Source organism: Arvicola amphibius, chromosome 13 (genome assembly GCF_903992535.2).
Source record: "Arvicola amphibius chromosome 13, mArvAmp1.2, whole genome shotgun sequence".
In the NCBI taxonomy this organism is placed as follows: domain Eukaryota; kingdom Metazoa; phylum Chordata; class Mammalia; order Rodentia; family Cricetidae; genus Arvicola; species Arvicola amphibius.
Window position 1 is genome coordinate 71108503 of NC_052059.1, and position 15870 is coordinate 71124372.

Here is a 15870-nt window from a genome sequence, read left to right on the forward strand (position 1 = left end):
AACCAAATAACTTTTTCTCAGATTGCTTTGGGGCAAGATATTTGTGACGGCAGCAGATAGGACAGATTATCTCAACTGCCGTGCTCCTGACGCTCTCCTTTGAGTTCTTGATGGCCGCACCCTTTGCTCTAAAGCAATCCTTCTGACCTACTGACTGACATCAGACTGTCCTGAGTCTTCCTGCCCATCCCACCCGCCCCACCCTGCTCCCAGCCCCACACACCACACAGTAAGTGGGCTTGTTCATGTGTTTTATTGTAAAAATGTTAAAATAAATTACATTTGCCTTCACCACCAGTACATGTATACAGTGTGGTTAGTGTGGCTCCAGGACATTCAGCTTAGGACACTTTTCACAGGAGCAGGCTGTCCCTCCCACCCTGAGGCCAGTGTGGCCTCTACAACCGCTTAGAGAATGGTGGAGGTATGGACACACACTTCTCACTGCCACCATGTATGGGTGCTCTGGCCCTATATGCCCCTCGGTAGAATATACATGGCAAGGGAAGGGGCTGAGGCAGGTAATCAGCTGAACTTGGAACTTGTATCTCCTGCCCAGCACCCAGTGACCTGCAGTTGTGTTGTCCCCCCCCCCCCCCAGCTCTGCATAAGGCCTTGACTGACATTACCACAAAAGAACAAGCTGAGTTGGAAGGACAACAGAGTGCCCCCTAAAGACAACCATCCCACTTGCAGGGACCCTGTTCTTTATTGGCTCTGAAGTCAATGACAGATTCTGGGTATAAAAAGAGCAATTCATTAAGAAACAGTAATAACAAAAACCATTTAGGCCAGAGCGGGCTAGCTGGAGGTTGAGCATCAAGGACTTATACAGCAGCTAGTTTCCAGACCTCACCAGGAATATCTGGTCCAGTAAAATTCACATTTTCGTTTTTCCCCAGCCCAAATGTGCACACACACACACCCACTGGCACCCCGCAAACACTACCACCACACAGTGGTTTGAAGGGAGCTCAATTCACAGTTCTATAAGCCAAGATGTGGCCTCACTCCATAGGCCCCACTAAAAGAGGGGTGAGGGAGAGAGGCAGTGAGGGAATCCTCAGGGAATGAGATGGTGGGTTGGGAGTGTGGGTGCCCAGGCTGGGCTGGGACTTGTACTTCCATCAGGCAGAGGCTGAGGGACCTGGGCTTCATGTCTAAGCTCCCTGACCATGCCTGGAGTACTAGTTTCCATAGTCACCCATCTTTCTCCTGCACTCCCAGGGTATAGCATTCGGCCTTCTGTTGCTTACAAAGGGAATCTGAGATGGGACAAGGCTCTGGGACAGATAGAGGACCCCCCCCCACACACACATACACAGAGCCCCTGCCCTGAGGTTTGCAGTAAGGGGCTTGCTGGGCAGAGCAGTGAGTGGATGAGCAGATGGGTCCTGCTACTACTGGGGTACTTAAGTGCCCCAAACCCCATCATACCTGTACCTCCCCAGAAGACTCAAAAACTCATACATGACAACTCTGGGTCTTACAAGCTCCTCCTTCCAAATGCCTAGCTCAGTGCCAGGCACACAGGAGGTGTCCATTAATACTGGTGAACTCAGCTGAAGCTTCTGGCCTCAGAGAACCGTGTGACAGTCAACCAAACAATGGGGGAAGACTTAACCAACAGACATAGGATCTCCAGGGTGAGTGCTGCAGCCTATGTGCCTCGAGTCAGCAGATACACCTACCTACAAGGCAGACCCAGGACAGCAACCTCCCCATGGGGGCTGTAGAATGGAGGCCTGTCCTGGGCCGACATCACATCCCATGGAAGCAAGCAACCAGCTGGAGAGGACAGAGGAAAAGCAGGGCCCTGGCTCCCCATCCCATTTCCAGGGCCCTCTCCCCAGGGATCTGGCCATCACAGGACAATCCAGGTGAGGGGAAGAAGCCACTGGAGAGCAGGTGGGGAGCCAGGCCTGCCTCACGTGCCTCTAGGGCTATCTGTCTTATTGTACTCATTCATCAGCTGCTCATAAGGCACAGAGAGCTCTGACTCAGTGCTGGTGAAGGTGGACTCATCGGATGAAGGGAATTCACTCGTGCTCAGGGGTGCCTCAGCCACAGCCCCCTGTTGAGGCTGCTCCTTTGAGGCCAAATTGTCCTCCATGGAAGACTTGGAGGTCTCCTCATCTGAGAGGCCGGTTTCCTCATTTTCAAAGGTAATGTTGGCATTCTGGAAGATGAGCGGATGATAGTCCAGGGCTTCCCATGGCTCAGCCTCCTCGCTGATACGGTCCAGTTGGTTAATAAATACTTCAGAGCCTGGGTAGCCATCCTTGGGAGCCTGCGCTTCAGCCTCCGCACCAACTGGCCTTGACACGTGCCCTTTGCTTCTGAGAGTCTGAGATACCTCTTCTAAGCTGGGCACTCGGTTTTTGGAATAGACCACCAAAGGGACCAGGGATGCAGGGATGTCAGAGAGTCCGTCCCCTTGAGGTCCCAGCCCATGTCCAGATCCTGGGACCCTCTCCCCACTTGTTTTCAATGCCTTCTTCCCAATCTGTTTGATGAGGTCATTGTAGGTCTCCTCTTTTTTGGAGAGGAAGCTGAAGATGTTGACGTCTTTGGAGGCTGTACTTCCAGCCATCTGCAGGGCCTTCCGGGAGTGTGGGGAGCTCTCAAAAGATTCCTTTCGCCGCCGCCGCCTCTTCTTAATAGCTTTGTGCACTTCCACAAACATGCTGACCTTCCAGTTGACAAAGAGGGACAGCCAGGCCAATCCCAGGTAGATCCAAAGTTCCACAAAGTAGCGGTACAGGGCATGGTAGTTGGCACTGGGGTTCACACCTGTGAAGACAGGAAGCCCAGAGTCAGCAGAAGCCTACCAAAATGGCCGATGCCGTACTGTCCTAGTAAACCACGCAGAGCACAGTGTCAAAGAAGGGACCTGGGAGACAGCCCGGGAGGACCTGAGCTCCAACATCAGAATCCACGTAAGGGCTGCGGGGTTGGCTCAACAGTTAAGAGCGCTGGTTGTCCTCTTAGAGGATCCATGATGGATTCCCAGCACCAACATGGCTGCTTACAACCATTTGTAGCTCTAGTCTCAGGGGCTCTGACACTCTCTTCTGGCCTCTTAAGGCATCAGGCACACAGACATACATGCAGGCAAAATCCCTCTGTACATTTAAAAAAAAAATTCATTTATTTGTAGTTGGTTTTTTTTTTTTTTTTTTGAATGCACATGAAAGGCCAGGTATAAGGGAACACAACTGTAACACCAGGCAGGGCCCTGAGGCTTACTGGCCAATCAACGAGTCTAATAGATGAGCTCCAGGCTAATGAGATTCTGTCTCAAAAAGCCCAAGGTGGAGGGCTTCTGAGCAAATGGCACCCGAGGTTGACTCTACACACTTGGGTGTGCACGAAGGCATCCATGCACAAAAGAGGCCTAGACTACATCATCTATCTTCTTCCTGAAGGATTGTGGTTCCAGCACAGCCCAACTCTAAGCCCCAGTTTCTCTAATTGGAAAGAGTCAGAACTGAGGCTACTTTTGAGTTGAGGGGAGTTAAATAATGCTCACGAGTATGCATTTTTCTGCTCCTCCCAGCCAGGGAGCGCATCTCAACTCAGTTAAAAACAGAATGGAAACTCAACATTGGGGGTGCTGGCAGCCTTAGATGGGGAGGGACTAACTGATTTACTGTGAATGATGCTGATGGTCCGGTCAAGATGACCCAGGAAGCACTGACCTGCCAAGAACCACTCTAAACTGTCTTTACCCTCCTCCAAGGTGGAGTCAGCCTCCCTATCTCTGCCCTCGTCAGGGTAGCTCTGTGATTGATTGGCCTGGACGGCTCCACCATTCTGCATACTCCTCTGCAACAACACCTTCACCTCATGGCTCCAGAGGTTCACCTTTCTTCTAGAATTAGTCAGGATTCCCTTCATGGTCAGGTGACACGGCTCAGTGGGTAAAAGTGCTTCCCTGAGGACCCGAGTTTGCACCCCAGGGCACATGGCAGAAGGAGAGAACCTACTCCTGAAACTGTCCCCTGACCACCGCATGCGCCACAATCTTTGTGACTTGCTATTTGCAGCTAGCTTGACCTGCATCCTGCTTTCTAAAGTGGAAATAACTTAACTGAAGGGCCTATAAGAGGCAGTGTCAACCTCCAGCCCTTATTAGTGTCTTTCCTGGAGCAGGAGCAGGAGCCCCTGACTGAGGAGGCACCCCGATCTGAAGGCAATCTTGCACAGGGCTTCTGATTACAAGTGGAGTCGGATAATGGCAGCAATGCAGTCCCAACCTCACATGGCTGATTTCTACCCTCAGCGCCCAGGAACCAAAGCAGATTCAAGTGTGTAACTTTTCTTACAGACCACTAAAGAAAGGAGGATGGGTCTAGTGTCTCACTGGAGCTCAGAAGTATGGCTAAAGGTACCACAGGCTTATCCTCAGCAGGCTCTGGGGCCCTGAACTAAACAATGATAGGTTTGTGCCTGTAACTTTATGTTCAGACAGCAGGCAGGTCCCAGGAAGCTGGGGTCAGAAGTGTTCACTGTAGCAAGCGTCTTGTTCCCTCCACCCACTCAGCTGCCCCCTCACAGCATTCCACACAAAATGGGGCAGAGGCATGACCTCCACTTGCCCTCTGGGCAAAGCAGCTGGCGTGGTGACCTCTGGGAGCAGAGGTGGAGGTCAAGAGGGAGGGGCACAGACTGACATAATTAGGAACCAGGAGGCTGTGCAGGACGTACGCACAAGGAACTGAGCATGGGTGGCTGGGACAGGCGCAAGCCCTCACACAAAGGGGACAAAGAACCTCTTCACTGCCTGTGGGGATTAAGCAGAGGAGGAGTCCAAGGCTGAGGGGGAAGGGCAGTGGGGAGAAGGCCTCCCTTGTCTGGGAGCCACCCTGGTTCTAGTGGTGGTGGTGGTGGTGGTGGTGGTGGTGGTGGTGTGTGTGTGTGTGTGTGTGTGTGTGTGTTGTGTGTGTGTGTGTTTGCATACATGCAGAAGACAAGAATCCAGCTGTGGCTTGTGTGTGTGTGTGTGTGTGTGTGTGTGTGTGCGCGCGCGCGCGCACGTGCCTGTGCTGGGGGGGCAGAAGAGAAATAAAAGACTAACGACCAAGAGGAGAGGATACTTATAAGGTACCCCAACAAAGGGCCGTCTTCAGACTGAAACTAGAGATGGTGATGTGGCAGAGGTCAGGGGAAGGAGGCAGGGACTCACCAGCCACAAAGTCCCCAAAGCCAATGGTGGAGATGGTGATGAAGGAATAGTAGAGGCCCTCGATGTAGTTCCATTCTTCTGTCACCATGAACACAAAGGGTGGGATCACCAGGTGGACCAGGACCCCCCACACGATGAAGATGGCTGTGCACGTGATCTGAGCCTTCCGCTGGTGGAGTGATGGGAAAGCAAGTCAGCCATGGGAAAGGACTCTAGGGTCCCAGTGGGACACAGAGCCCAAAGTGCTCCAGCCATGGGAAAGGACTCTAGGGTCCCAGCTGGGACAGAGCCCAAAGTGCTCCAGCAGACCCAACAGGGCAGCCGTCATCTGTCCCAGCACCTTCCTCCCCTTCACTCTGTATCTAGGGTCTGAGACATACCAGGCTCACTCCTCTCCTAGTAAGAAACTGGCCCAGCCTCTTGGCACGTCCCCCGAAGAACTTGCCCAGGGCACTGATCCACGTCAAGCACAGTGGCACCCCGAACAGACCATAGAAGACACAGAAGAGGCGCCCAGCTGGGGTCTTGGGAGCCACGTTGCCATAACCTGAGGGAAGATAGAGTCAAGTAAGGGACACATCACAGCCAAGATTATAGAACCACAGCTGGGTTCTTGTCTCCTGCGTGCATGCACCCACACCCACACACCCCTACCACAGCTGGGTTCTTGTCTCCTGCGTGCATGCACCCCCACACACACCAGCTTCAGAAGGATACACTCTTTAAGATAACCTGATCCTGTTCTAGTAACATAGATATTTAAGCAATATTTCCCTTGACCAAGCTCTGGCCCTGGTCATTTATACAACTATTTCTACACTAAGGGAGCCACTTTGTGTCCTCCATTATACTGGGAGCTCCCTGTAGACAGGCACTAGGCCCACCATCATTAGGTACTCCATTTGCTCTTTGGTACTGTTATGCAAATGAGACAGAGATGGCCCACCCTCAATGATTAGACACCAAGAAGCAGTGTGGAGAATAGACTCCAAAGATGGCCACTCCTAATCCCTCTGCCTTTATGCAAATGCTCATGTCAAGGAGTAGAGTCTATGAATCTGAGTATCAGTGACTTGGTTGGCCAGAGAGGAAGAAATGATATGGCAGGTGAGGCTGGAAAAGCCCACTGCTACTCCCTGCCTTTATGCACTTCGGAGATTCTTCCTTCTTAGAGTCCAGCTGCAGAGCCACATGCAGAGGCCCTATGTGTTCAGCCTCAGCCAACAGTAAAACAATAGGTAGGAGAAGACAGCAGGGACTCCAGGCCAGCGGGGCAGTCACTATTTGATTACCATATACTGGAGAGGGCACACAGGAACTGTCAGTTGAAACTAGCCAACCCCCAAAAGGTGGAAGATTGTAACTGCTTTAAGTCACTGACTTCTAGAGTGGCCAGCCACATAGTCAGATAATATTGGAGCTTTGGGCAGTGAGCAGTCTATCTAACCTGTGTGGCTCTGGCCACCAGACTATGCCAATATTGCTACCTAAAGAGACCCAGCAGACTTCAGAATCCAAGTAAGGGCTCTGTATCTAGGGTGGGTGTGGTGGCCTACCTATAACATCCCAGCACACAGGTGGCAAAGACATTGGATCCCTGGAGCAAAGTGACTAGCTAGATTAGCCAAAATGGTGAACTTTTGGTTTGGTAGAGACCATGCCTTAATACATAGAGAGCAATCAAAGAAGATGCTGATGTCAACCTTGGACTCCCATACATACATGTGTGCCCATACAAATACAAACACACATACACTCACATGTATGCACACACTACGCATACATACATATGCAGAAATAACACAAATACCAAGTCCAAATCAGGACCTATGGAAGTAGTTGTACAGGTATAACCAATTACCCAGGACTTACTAAGTCCTTCCTAATCAGGACAGGGTAAAATTGTGTGTGTACTTGATAGCCAACATGGCTTCAGTCACTGAAGCTGGATTCCTCCAAGGTTCTGAGGAGTGAGGATTTGGAGTGGTTATACTGAAGGTCTAAGGGGACTCACCAATGGTGGTGATGACCGTGGCTGCAAAAATCATCGCATTAGGCCAGTTCCAGTTGTTGAAAGTCTGGTTACCTGTAATGGCCACACCCTGATCTGCAGCATCAGACACCACCTAAAAAAACAACAACATGGGGAAGGTCAGGGCTGAAATGATTTCTGGGTGCTAGAGAGGCAGCTCAGTGAGAGTCCTCCTTGCCTGGCATGCATACACACTCTGAGCTCCATTGAGAGTCCTCCTTGCCTGGCATGCATACACACTCTGAGCTCCATTCCCAGCACAGCATAAACCTGGCACCATGGCACACACTTATAAAAGCTGATACTGAAGAGGGAGCTGGAGGAGCCGGGCGATGGTGGCCTTTAATCCCAGCACTTGGGGCAGAGGCAGGCAGATCTCTGAGTTCAAGACCAGCCTGGTCTACAGAGCGAGTTCCAGGACAGCCAGGGCTACACAAAGAAACCCTGTCTCAAAAAACCAAAAAAGAGGGGAATGAACGATCAGGATCAAGACCATCCTTTGAAGTCAGCCTGCCCCAAACCAACAGCAACAACACACCTCAGAGTGTCTTCACTTAACCAATATCAAAGTTTCTAGCAGTGTTGTTGCTATACAGCTGAAACATTTTATAGAGAGGACAAGGAAGGTTGAATGATCTACCCAGGTTCACGTAGCTAGGGAGAGATGTGAACTAGGCATTTGGCTCCAAAATTTGACAGAAATATGTTTCCAAATCACCCACAAAGCTAAGAAAGCTTTTACCACAGGCTGCCAGGAAGAGGGCTTTTCGAAAGAGTTCCCTGGTGATGCTGGTCCCAGGACTGAACTCCAAGAGCTCCATATACAATGCAGTTACCTTGGAAGTCTCCTATACCTAAGGCCTCTACGGCCTGGGAAGGAACTCCAACCATTTTCCCTGTGGGACAGCCACTGAGTTCAGCTCAATATCTCTCGGCCAAGGATATGTGTCCTTGTCCTTGAGGATATGCAAACTAGCTAACCATCCTTCCCCACTAAACACACACACACACACACACACACACACACACACGGGGGGGGGGGGATGATGCTCATGTGACCTCCTCCTGACAGACTGTCCTTCCCCAAAGATCCTTTCTTCTCTCTGCCCTGGGATAAGCAACTGTTGGGGCAGAGACAGATTAAACTGGTGGTAAGTACCCTTCGAGGTGATCAAAACGGTGTTACCAGTCCCACAGAGTACCAGTAGGCAGGGGCCCCCAGGGCAGTTCCCGAAGCACCACACCTGCTCCACATACCTCTATGCACCTTACTCCAAACTTCGGCTCTGCCCATCACTCAACTCATCCAACCCATGGAGCTGTACCAGCTGCCAGAGCCGGCACCCGAGAGCCCCTTATGGGGAATGGGGTGTTTCAAGTTCTGTCATTCAAGGTCAGCCCAGGGCTGACCCATCAGACTAGAGACCAGAAACTCAGCCAAATTTCCTATAAAATCCAAGCCAAGGACAGCAGGGAACAGCGAGAGCTGGAAACAAAGGCAAAGTGGAGAAGCCATCATTTCTAAGCCGCCCGAAGCATGACTGAGGTTTGGAGGGAAGGAGGGAACGCATGGATGGCTCCGAAGGAATGCACAGTTTGCAGAAGCAGCAGAGGCCGTGTAAATGGATCTGCGTACTCAGTGAAGAATTTTCCATGATGACATGCCTGCCCGACACCCCACCAGACCACAGGCCGCTTGCTGCTATACCTCCCACAGTCGTTCCCAAGCCTAGGAGACATGAGAAATGGGGGATCTCACAGTGACATTCCCCAGGGCACTCAGAGGTATAAGCAATCTATGTATAAGGGCATCTTGGACCTGTGGGACCATCCAACAGGTTCTTTCTTCAATTCTGGGGCATCGAGTCCAGGGTCTCACACCTGCTGGTAACAAGCCACACCTCAGCATCCAATTTTTAACTTTAAAAATCTGCCTGAAGAAGAGAATGAGGAAATTCTAGAGCCCCGCGTGTTGACATTAAACAGATGAGGAAAAAAAAGACAGAATCATTTCAGCCCCCACCTGTGACCTCAGATAGAAATCTTAAGCCAAGATAAATAAAACACGAATGGGGTGTGACCCAGCCCAGGTGTCACACGTGCATCCCAGCACTCGGAAGGTGGAAGCAGCATTAGGAGTTTAAAGCCAGCCTATGGTAGAGACTCTGTCTCAAAAACAAATAAGCAAGGAGCTGGAGAGATGGCTCAAAAGTTAACAGCACGTCTATTCATGGAGGATCCAAGTTTGGTTCCCAATCCCCACATCAGGCTGCTCACATCTGCCTGTAACACCAGATTCTGGGAGATCCAGTGTTTTGGGCCTCCAGGGGCACCTTCATGCATTTGCACATACCCAAACACACACACCTACATAGAATTAAAATTTATAAAAATTAAGTTTAAATAAATAAATAATAGCACTCAGGAAATAAAGGAAGGTGGATCTCTGAGTCTGAGGCCAGACTGATCTATATCACAAGTTCCAGACTAGTTAGAGTTATATAATAATACCCTATCTCGAACAAACAAACAAAAACCCAAACAAGCAAATCAATAAACAGAATGCCTTTGATTTGGATCTAAAATGACTTTGGGTTACCACCTCTGATCATTCCCATTGAAAGATGCCAGAAAACAAGCTGTGTGTTTACAAAAAGAAAAAAGGATAAACTCTAGATATTTTGTTTTGAAACCGTCTCTCTATGAAGCCCAGGCTGATCTTTTCCTACTTCAGTCTCCTGAATGCTGGGCTTACAGTGTGTACCACCAACTCTGACTCCCGAACCCTTCTGGGAGATCTGAACATTTGGAATAATTTGAGTACATTTCCTTCCTTGAAGGGTGCAGAGTCTCATGTAAGGCGCTCAACTCCAGAGCCTGCAAGGCGATCCGCAGTCACCTTCAACAGTGCAAACTGGAGATAGGTAGAGTGTCTCAGCCCATTCAAAGGCAGCTTAACATCCCTAAACAGTACTCTCATTACCAGTCAACAGAGGTCCCCAGGGCCATGCCCAAGGCCTGGCCTCTACAATGGTTCCTTTCATTTACTCAATGACACAGCCAAGTCATCCACAACTTACCACTCCCTTGGGCAGAAGATGCAAAATTAAGAACCAGTGCAGAAAGGGAAGATGACCACAATACCACAGTGAGAAAACATGGTCAGAATTAATACAAAGAGTATATTTTCAGTCTTCACACTTTGAATCAGAAAAGGCCAGTAGAGAAGTGGAGAGGGCTGGAGCAATGGTTCAGTGTTTGCCAGGTGGGGGTGGGGTGGGGTTGTTGTTCCAATCTAGCTGAAACAGTAAGTTCCAGGTCCATTAATTGACCCTGTCTCAAACAATGAGGCAGAGACAAAGGGAGACACTCAGCGCAGACCTCTGGCTTCTACATGTACATTCATATACCACCACCACATACACATATGTGCAAAAAAGAAAAAAAAACTGAAAAAGTTAGCATAGGACAAAGGGGAGAGTCCCTGGTCTCAGCTGAACACAGATCAGCAAACACCAGAGTGAAAAGTAAACCCCGAGATGGATTATCTACCCAGGGTTGGAGACACCAAGTTCATGTGTTTCAGGGTCAGGTCACACGTCACATACAGTTCCACTCTGTGTTAGACTGCACACATCATGTAACCAGGAGCTGAAGGTTGAGAAGAGGGAAGCTTTTGCAGAGAACAATCTGCCGCTGCGGTTATCAGCTCCGGGCACTGAGAAGTCCATCAGGGAATTACACATACATATGTACCATATGAAGCAAGCTCTGGTTTCTGGAAGGTTGAGAATGGTGCTCACGGGGAGCCTTGCATGTCAGGAGGGGGGTACAGTTGTCAACAGACAGGATCTGTCTTCTCACAGGTTTTCTCTCATGGCTGACACAGAGGTGAGGCTGGCATCACGTGGATGGCAGACCGAAGGCACGAAACACCACAGGATTCACAGGACAGCCCTACCCAAGATGCCTCACCGCTCAAAGGCCACCTGGGATTTGGAAATCTTGAGAAAGAATTAAACAGCCACCTAACACAGAGTTGAAGAATACTGGAAGACATGGAGAATGGCAATGCTGGTCTTCCTGCCCTCACCCCACTTGCCACTGGTGGCAAGTCTTTCTGAATAAGAACTTGCAGCCTCAGCCTCTCCCTCTCTGGGTTACAAGAGCCACGGCTCACCTGCTTTCCCCGTGACTTGCCTGAGTTCTCCTGAGTCATCTACCAAGGACAGATATGGAAGATATGAAAGGTAGGCCTCTTCTGACTCAGAGTCCCTAACCCCATTAACCTTCACGAAGCCTTGCAACGGTGGGAAGACACAGCTGTGAAAGGTGATGGAAGTAGTAGACAGGCACGAGGGAAAGACAGACTTGGACAGCTGTGTTTAGAATCTGGGGCAACTCCAGGCATCCCTCCCTCCGCTGCTTTAACAGACCTGGGGTTCTCCAGTGCCCCTCTCTGTTGCTTCTCTATGCACCGTTCCCAAATGTGGCTGGTTTGGAATCTGCATGGCTCCATGCCAAAGCTGGAACAAAGACAGGGGTGGGGAAGGAGTGATCACAGAATGGGACACCCATTTGCTTGGACTCTGACACATACAGCACCTGCCTGGCTCTTCCCAATTCTGCCAGTCATCACTTGGCAAGAGCTGAGTCCAGATGTGAACTTGGGGAGGGCCAGCTACCCATTTTCCCACTGTGCAGAGCCACAGTTCTGGTGGAGACGCATGGCTGGCCATGGCTGGGATTCCAGAGGGTAAGGAGGAGGCCTGAACCAGTCTCCCAGAACAGAAGGGCTGACCCAGGATGGAGGTCATCCCTGGGTTAGGGGAGGGCTATGGGGGAGTCAGACAAACCCTGTTAGACAAGGCGTCCTGTTCTCGGGGTTAGGGAAACAGCTTTCACGGGAGGAGGTGGCCCCTGTTCATTCGCAGTATTCTTTAACTTGGCTCCTAAATTCACAAGAGACAATATTTTCATTTTCCTCCTAAGCCTGGAGGATGATAGAGAGAGGGAGCCGAGCCTGCACAATCCAGGCCAGGCTCCTGTTTGGGGATGGAATCGAGTTCCTCACTTGTCACCTTCATCATAAAGCCAGTGTGATTTATTGAGGTCTTACTACATGCCAAGGGTTGTGCTCAGCATTTTACATGCCTTTTAGCTCATTTAATGAGGACAGAATTCTGCTGGGAAAGACACTATCATTTTTTCCACATTGCAAATGAGAAACCAAGGCTGAGACAGCAAGGAAGTAGTAACCAGAGGTTGCGGTACTAAAAGCTACAAGGCTGGGACTAGAACCCAGGGCCTGGGTTCTAGTCATGGTGATCCTAATCCCTTCCCCGACAGAGGATGCAGGAAGAAGGACTATGCACAGTTCCACTCCTTCCCATCAGCTGAAAAAACAGTGCCCTAAACCCAGCGCGCCCACTCCCATCCAGGCCTCCAGTAAGCCAACATCTATGCCCTGACTATGAATTATGGACATCAGTCATTAACACCATCACACAGTAGGTAGGACGTTTCTTTCCATAGGGGAAACTGTGGCCAAGGCATGAGCCTATTCCACCTAGCCAGCAACCATGCGGTTATACAGTTTTGCTTGCAACTCCTATGGTCATTATGGCTTCCCAAACACAGAACCCTCCTCTACTGTGTAAGATACAACCTGAGTATCTGGCCTCTCTTCTTGCCCCTGCAGAACTGCAACCTATGATGCGCTCTAAGAACCAGAATCTTTGCACTCTCCTTGGCTGCTAGATCCCTTCCCATGTTCACATGGTCCCACTGGCCTGGAAAGCCACCTCACCTGCCCAGATTGCAGATGTTGAAACCATTCAGTCTCCTCTCACGGTGGCTCCTCCAGACAACACCTCCTAGCTGTGCTGCTCTTACGCTGATATTTGGGCACATATGGGGACAGGTGCTGATCAAAGTATTTAAAACACTTTGTTCAGTGAGTGGCTACACCTTGAAAAGCAGGAACCACTATTAGTCTATTGTTAAAGATGAGAAGCAGGCTCCAGCCCAAGGTCAGTGGTAGAGCTGGGATTCGAACCCGGGTAGTACCACTATAGTACAGAGGGAGAGGGCAGGACACGTGTTAAGCTGTCAGTACAATGACACCAGGCTTGTAACACATCACCCCAGGTAATAACAGAGAAAATTTTAAATGTCACCAGAAAAGGCAGGTCCCCTGCAGTATAAGCCCCAAGAAGGGAGAGATTCTGTATTCCTGGAGCGTAGGCCTCTGCCTAGCATAATGTAGCTGCACAATGAAATACCTGGTGAGTGAGTATGAATACAGAATGGGGTACTCTGGCCTCGCCTCATTTGTCTTCTGATGCCTACACACCCAACATCTTTGAGCATTGTTCTAAAGTAGTTTGCTTTGCTTTTAGGTAGGAACTCATTGTGTGGCCCTGGCTGGCTTGGAATTTGCTATATAGACCAGGATGGCCCCTGCATCTCTGTGCTAGGATTAAAGGCTTGTACCATCATGCCTGGCTATAATTGCATTTTAAACAATTTTATCTACAACAAAGTAGAGATTTTTGTTCATCATAAAAGGGGGATGCAAACCCCAGAAATGGTAGGGTATTCAGGATAAAGCTGAATACTGGGGCGGGGAAGACTGACGACCTCTCACTGAGGGACAGTGGTTCCCCCATCTAAGGGAAGGGAAAGGAGTCAGCTGGAGAGGGGATGAGGGGAGGGGACAGAGACAGAAAGAGCAAAGGAAAGGCTACAAGACAGCAGAGCAAGCAGTGACTGAGCTAGGGGCAGGGGAATACCCATGGGATGACCAGATTGTCCTTCCTGCAGGAAGGACACCTGACACCTCCGGAAACCCTCACAAAGGCGGTGGCTGTAGAAAGACCAGGAAAAGGAAGGAATATAGAAGTCAATGCAGACTGATGTATTTACTACCAGCCTGGCACTTCACTGACTCTTTGCCAACACCTCGCTCCAAATACACTCACCCCAGTCAGATAGTCCACTGTAGCGATGACAGACTGAGTCATCTCTGATACAAGCGGAACCAGTTGGACCTACCTGGGAGTGGGCTGCATAGGGTCTCTCAAAGGCCAGCAGCCTTGGGTAAACTACTTGGTTGCTCTTGGCCCTGTATTTTCTGAACACACGAGGAGCATCCAGGACCCAGTGAGAGTTGGCCAAGTGTGTCTGTCATCAGCATGACAGGCTCATCTGTCTTCCTCTGTCTAAAGTAAGAGCACAGACACTGTAGACATGTCAGATACAAGTAAAAGCCACTCGCCCACAAAACGAAACCTGAGGAAGTATCAAATCCTGGACAGAGCTAGAAGTTCAGCCTATGCCCAGAAGGCAGGGTCAGTGAGAAGAGGTGGCAACTGTCTACTCCTTTTTCTTCCTCTATCTTCCCATCACTTGGTTTCCTCAGGGCACATGGAGAAATCAGTGTCTCCATAGCTGGGCGGGGAGAAACCAAGGCACACGATCCTTCAAAAGGGAACCTTATCAGCTGCCTCTAGCTTCGAGTCACCCTCACCAGTGTGCCATCCAACTAAGCAAACAGAGCAGGGTCTTCAGGTGAGGTCAAGGCCAGCAGGGACAGATGGCTTCTTCTCTGAACTTAATTCCTCACTGTCCCCAGCATCACAATCAACAAACATTTGTCTGCCACTGGCCTCACACTCCCTCACTGTCCATGCCCATTGGTCTCTAACATGATCCCTTCCAGACAAGAAGCCAGGGTGGAAACAGGCCCCCAACAGAAATGGAGGGGTTCTCTGCACAGAAGTCAACAGTTGTTTGGGCCTACTGAGTACAGCATAGGTCAAAGAAGGGAGACCCCAAACCATCCTTCATCCCTCAAAGCCGTTTAGGAATCAGGGTGGGAAGTGAGGAGTCAATGGGGAGTGCTAGTATGCCCAGCTGAGCAGTGGGCCCCCACTCAATCTGATAATCCCCACTGAGATTGGGGACATACCAAAAATATCTTGGAAGGGCTAGTGGTACCACCGCCTCCTCTGGCAACCACCTTTCTCCCAAAGGTTACCTGGAGGTGGTGGCGCACGCCTTTAATCTCAGCACTGGGGAGGCAGAGGCAGGTGGATCTCTGTGAGTTCGAGGCCAGCCTGGTCTACAGAGTGAGTTCCAGGACAGCCAAGGATACACAGTGAAACCCTGTCACTTTGCAGGGGGCGGGGAGTGGTCCCCAAAAGTGAGGCATGGTGACGCACACTTGCAATCCTGACACTCCAGGAGGTAAAGGGAGACTCACACGCTCATTCATGGCCAGCCTGGGCTATCAAAAATAGACACACACCAAACCAAACCAACAATAAAACAAATTTCTTTCAAAGCAAACTAAAAAAAAAAATGAAAAACTTTTGCAGCTGCCTTTAGTGCAAGGAGTGGAAGTGGAGAACTAGGGCCTTCTATCTTTCTATCTGAGCAGAGAACATAGGGCAGGGAGGAATTCCTGGTATTTTCTTCACTGCCTTCTCCCCAGCACAGGGTGACTGGGGTGTGTCTCAGAGGGCAGCCACAGCTCAGATCAAGAGTCCAGTGATACCACCTTCCTCCCCGTGCCAGCTGGAGGCCCAGCTCACAACATCTTGTCTTACCCAAGAAAGGGCAGGTCTCCTTTGGGGCAGACGGTGGG

The 15870-nt window shown here is 50.2% G+C and overlaps 1 protein-coding gene across 2 annotated transcripts in view; it reads right to left on the minus strand.

Moving 5' to 3' along the window:
• Positions 1 to 234: 234 nt before the first annotated feature.
• Positions 235 to 15870, minus strand: part of Kcnk5 (potassium two pore domain channel subfamily K member 5) — a 42341-nt gene continuing 26705 nt past the window's right edge. Inside the window, exons 2-6 of one of the 2 annotated variants that reach the window (XM_038309860.1) lie at positions 7203 to 7314; positions 5569 to 5735; positions 5189 to 5357; positions 1927 to 2793; positions 235 to 1820 (exon numbers count right to left, since the gene is read on the minus strand). In XM_038309860.1, coding sequence (XP_038165788.1) covers positions 1928 to 2793; positions 5189 to 5357; positions 5569 to 5735; positions 7203 to 7314 — 1314 coding nt within the window. In that variant the 3' untranslated portion in view covers positions 235 to 1820; position 1927. Of the gene's footprint in view, positions 2794 to 5188; positions 5358 to 5568; positions 5736 to 7202; positions 7315 to 15870 lie in introns of both variants that reach the window. The other variant, XM_038309859.1, reaches the window with a different exon arrangement.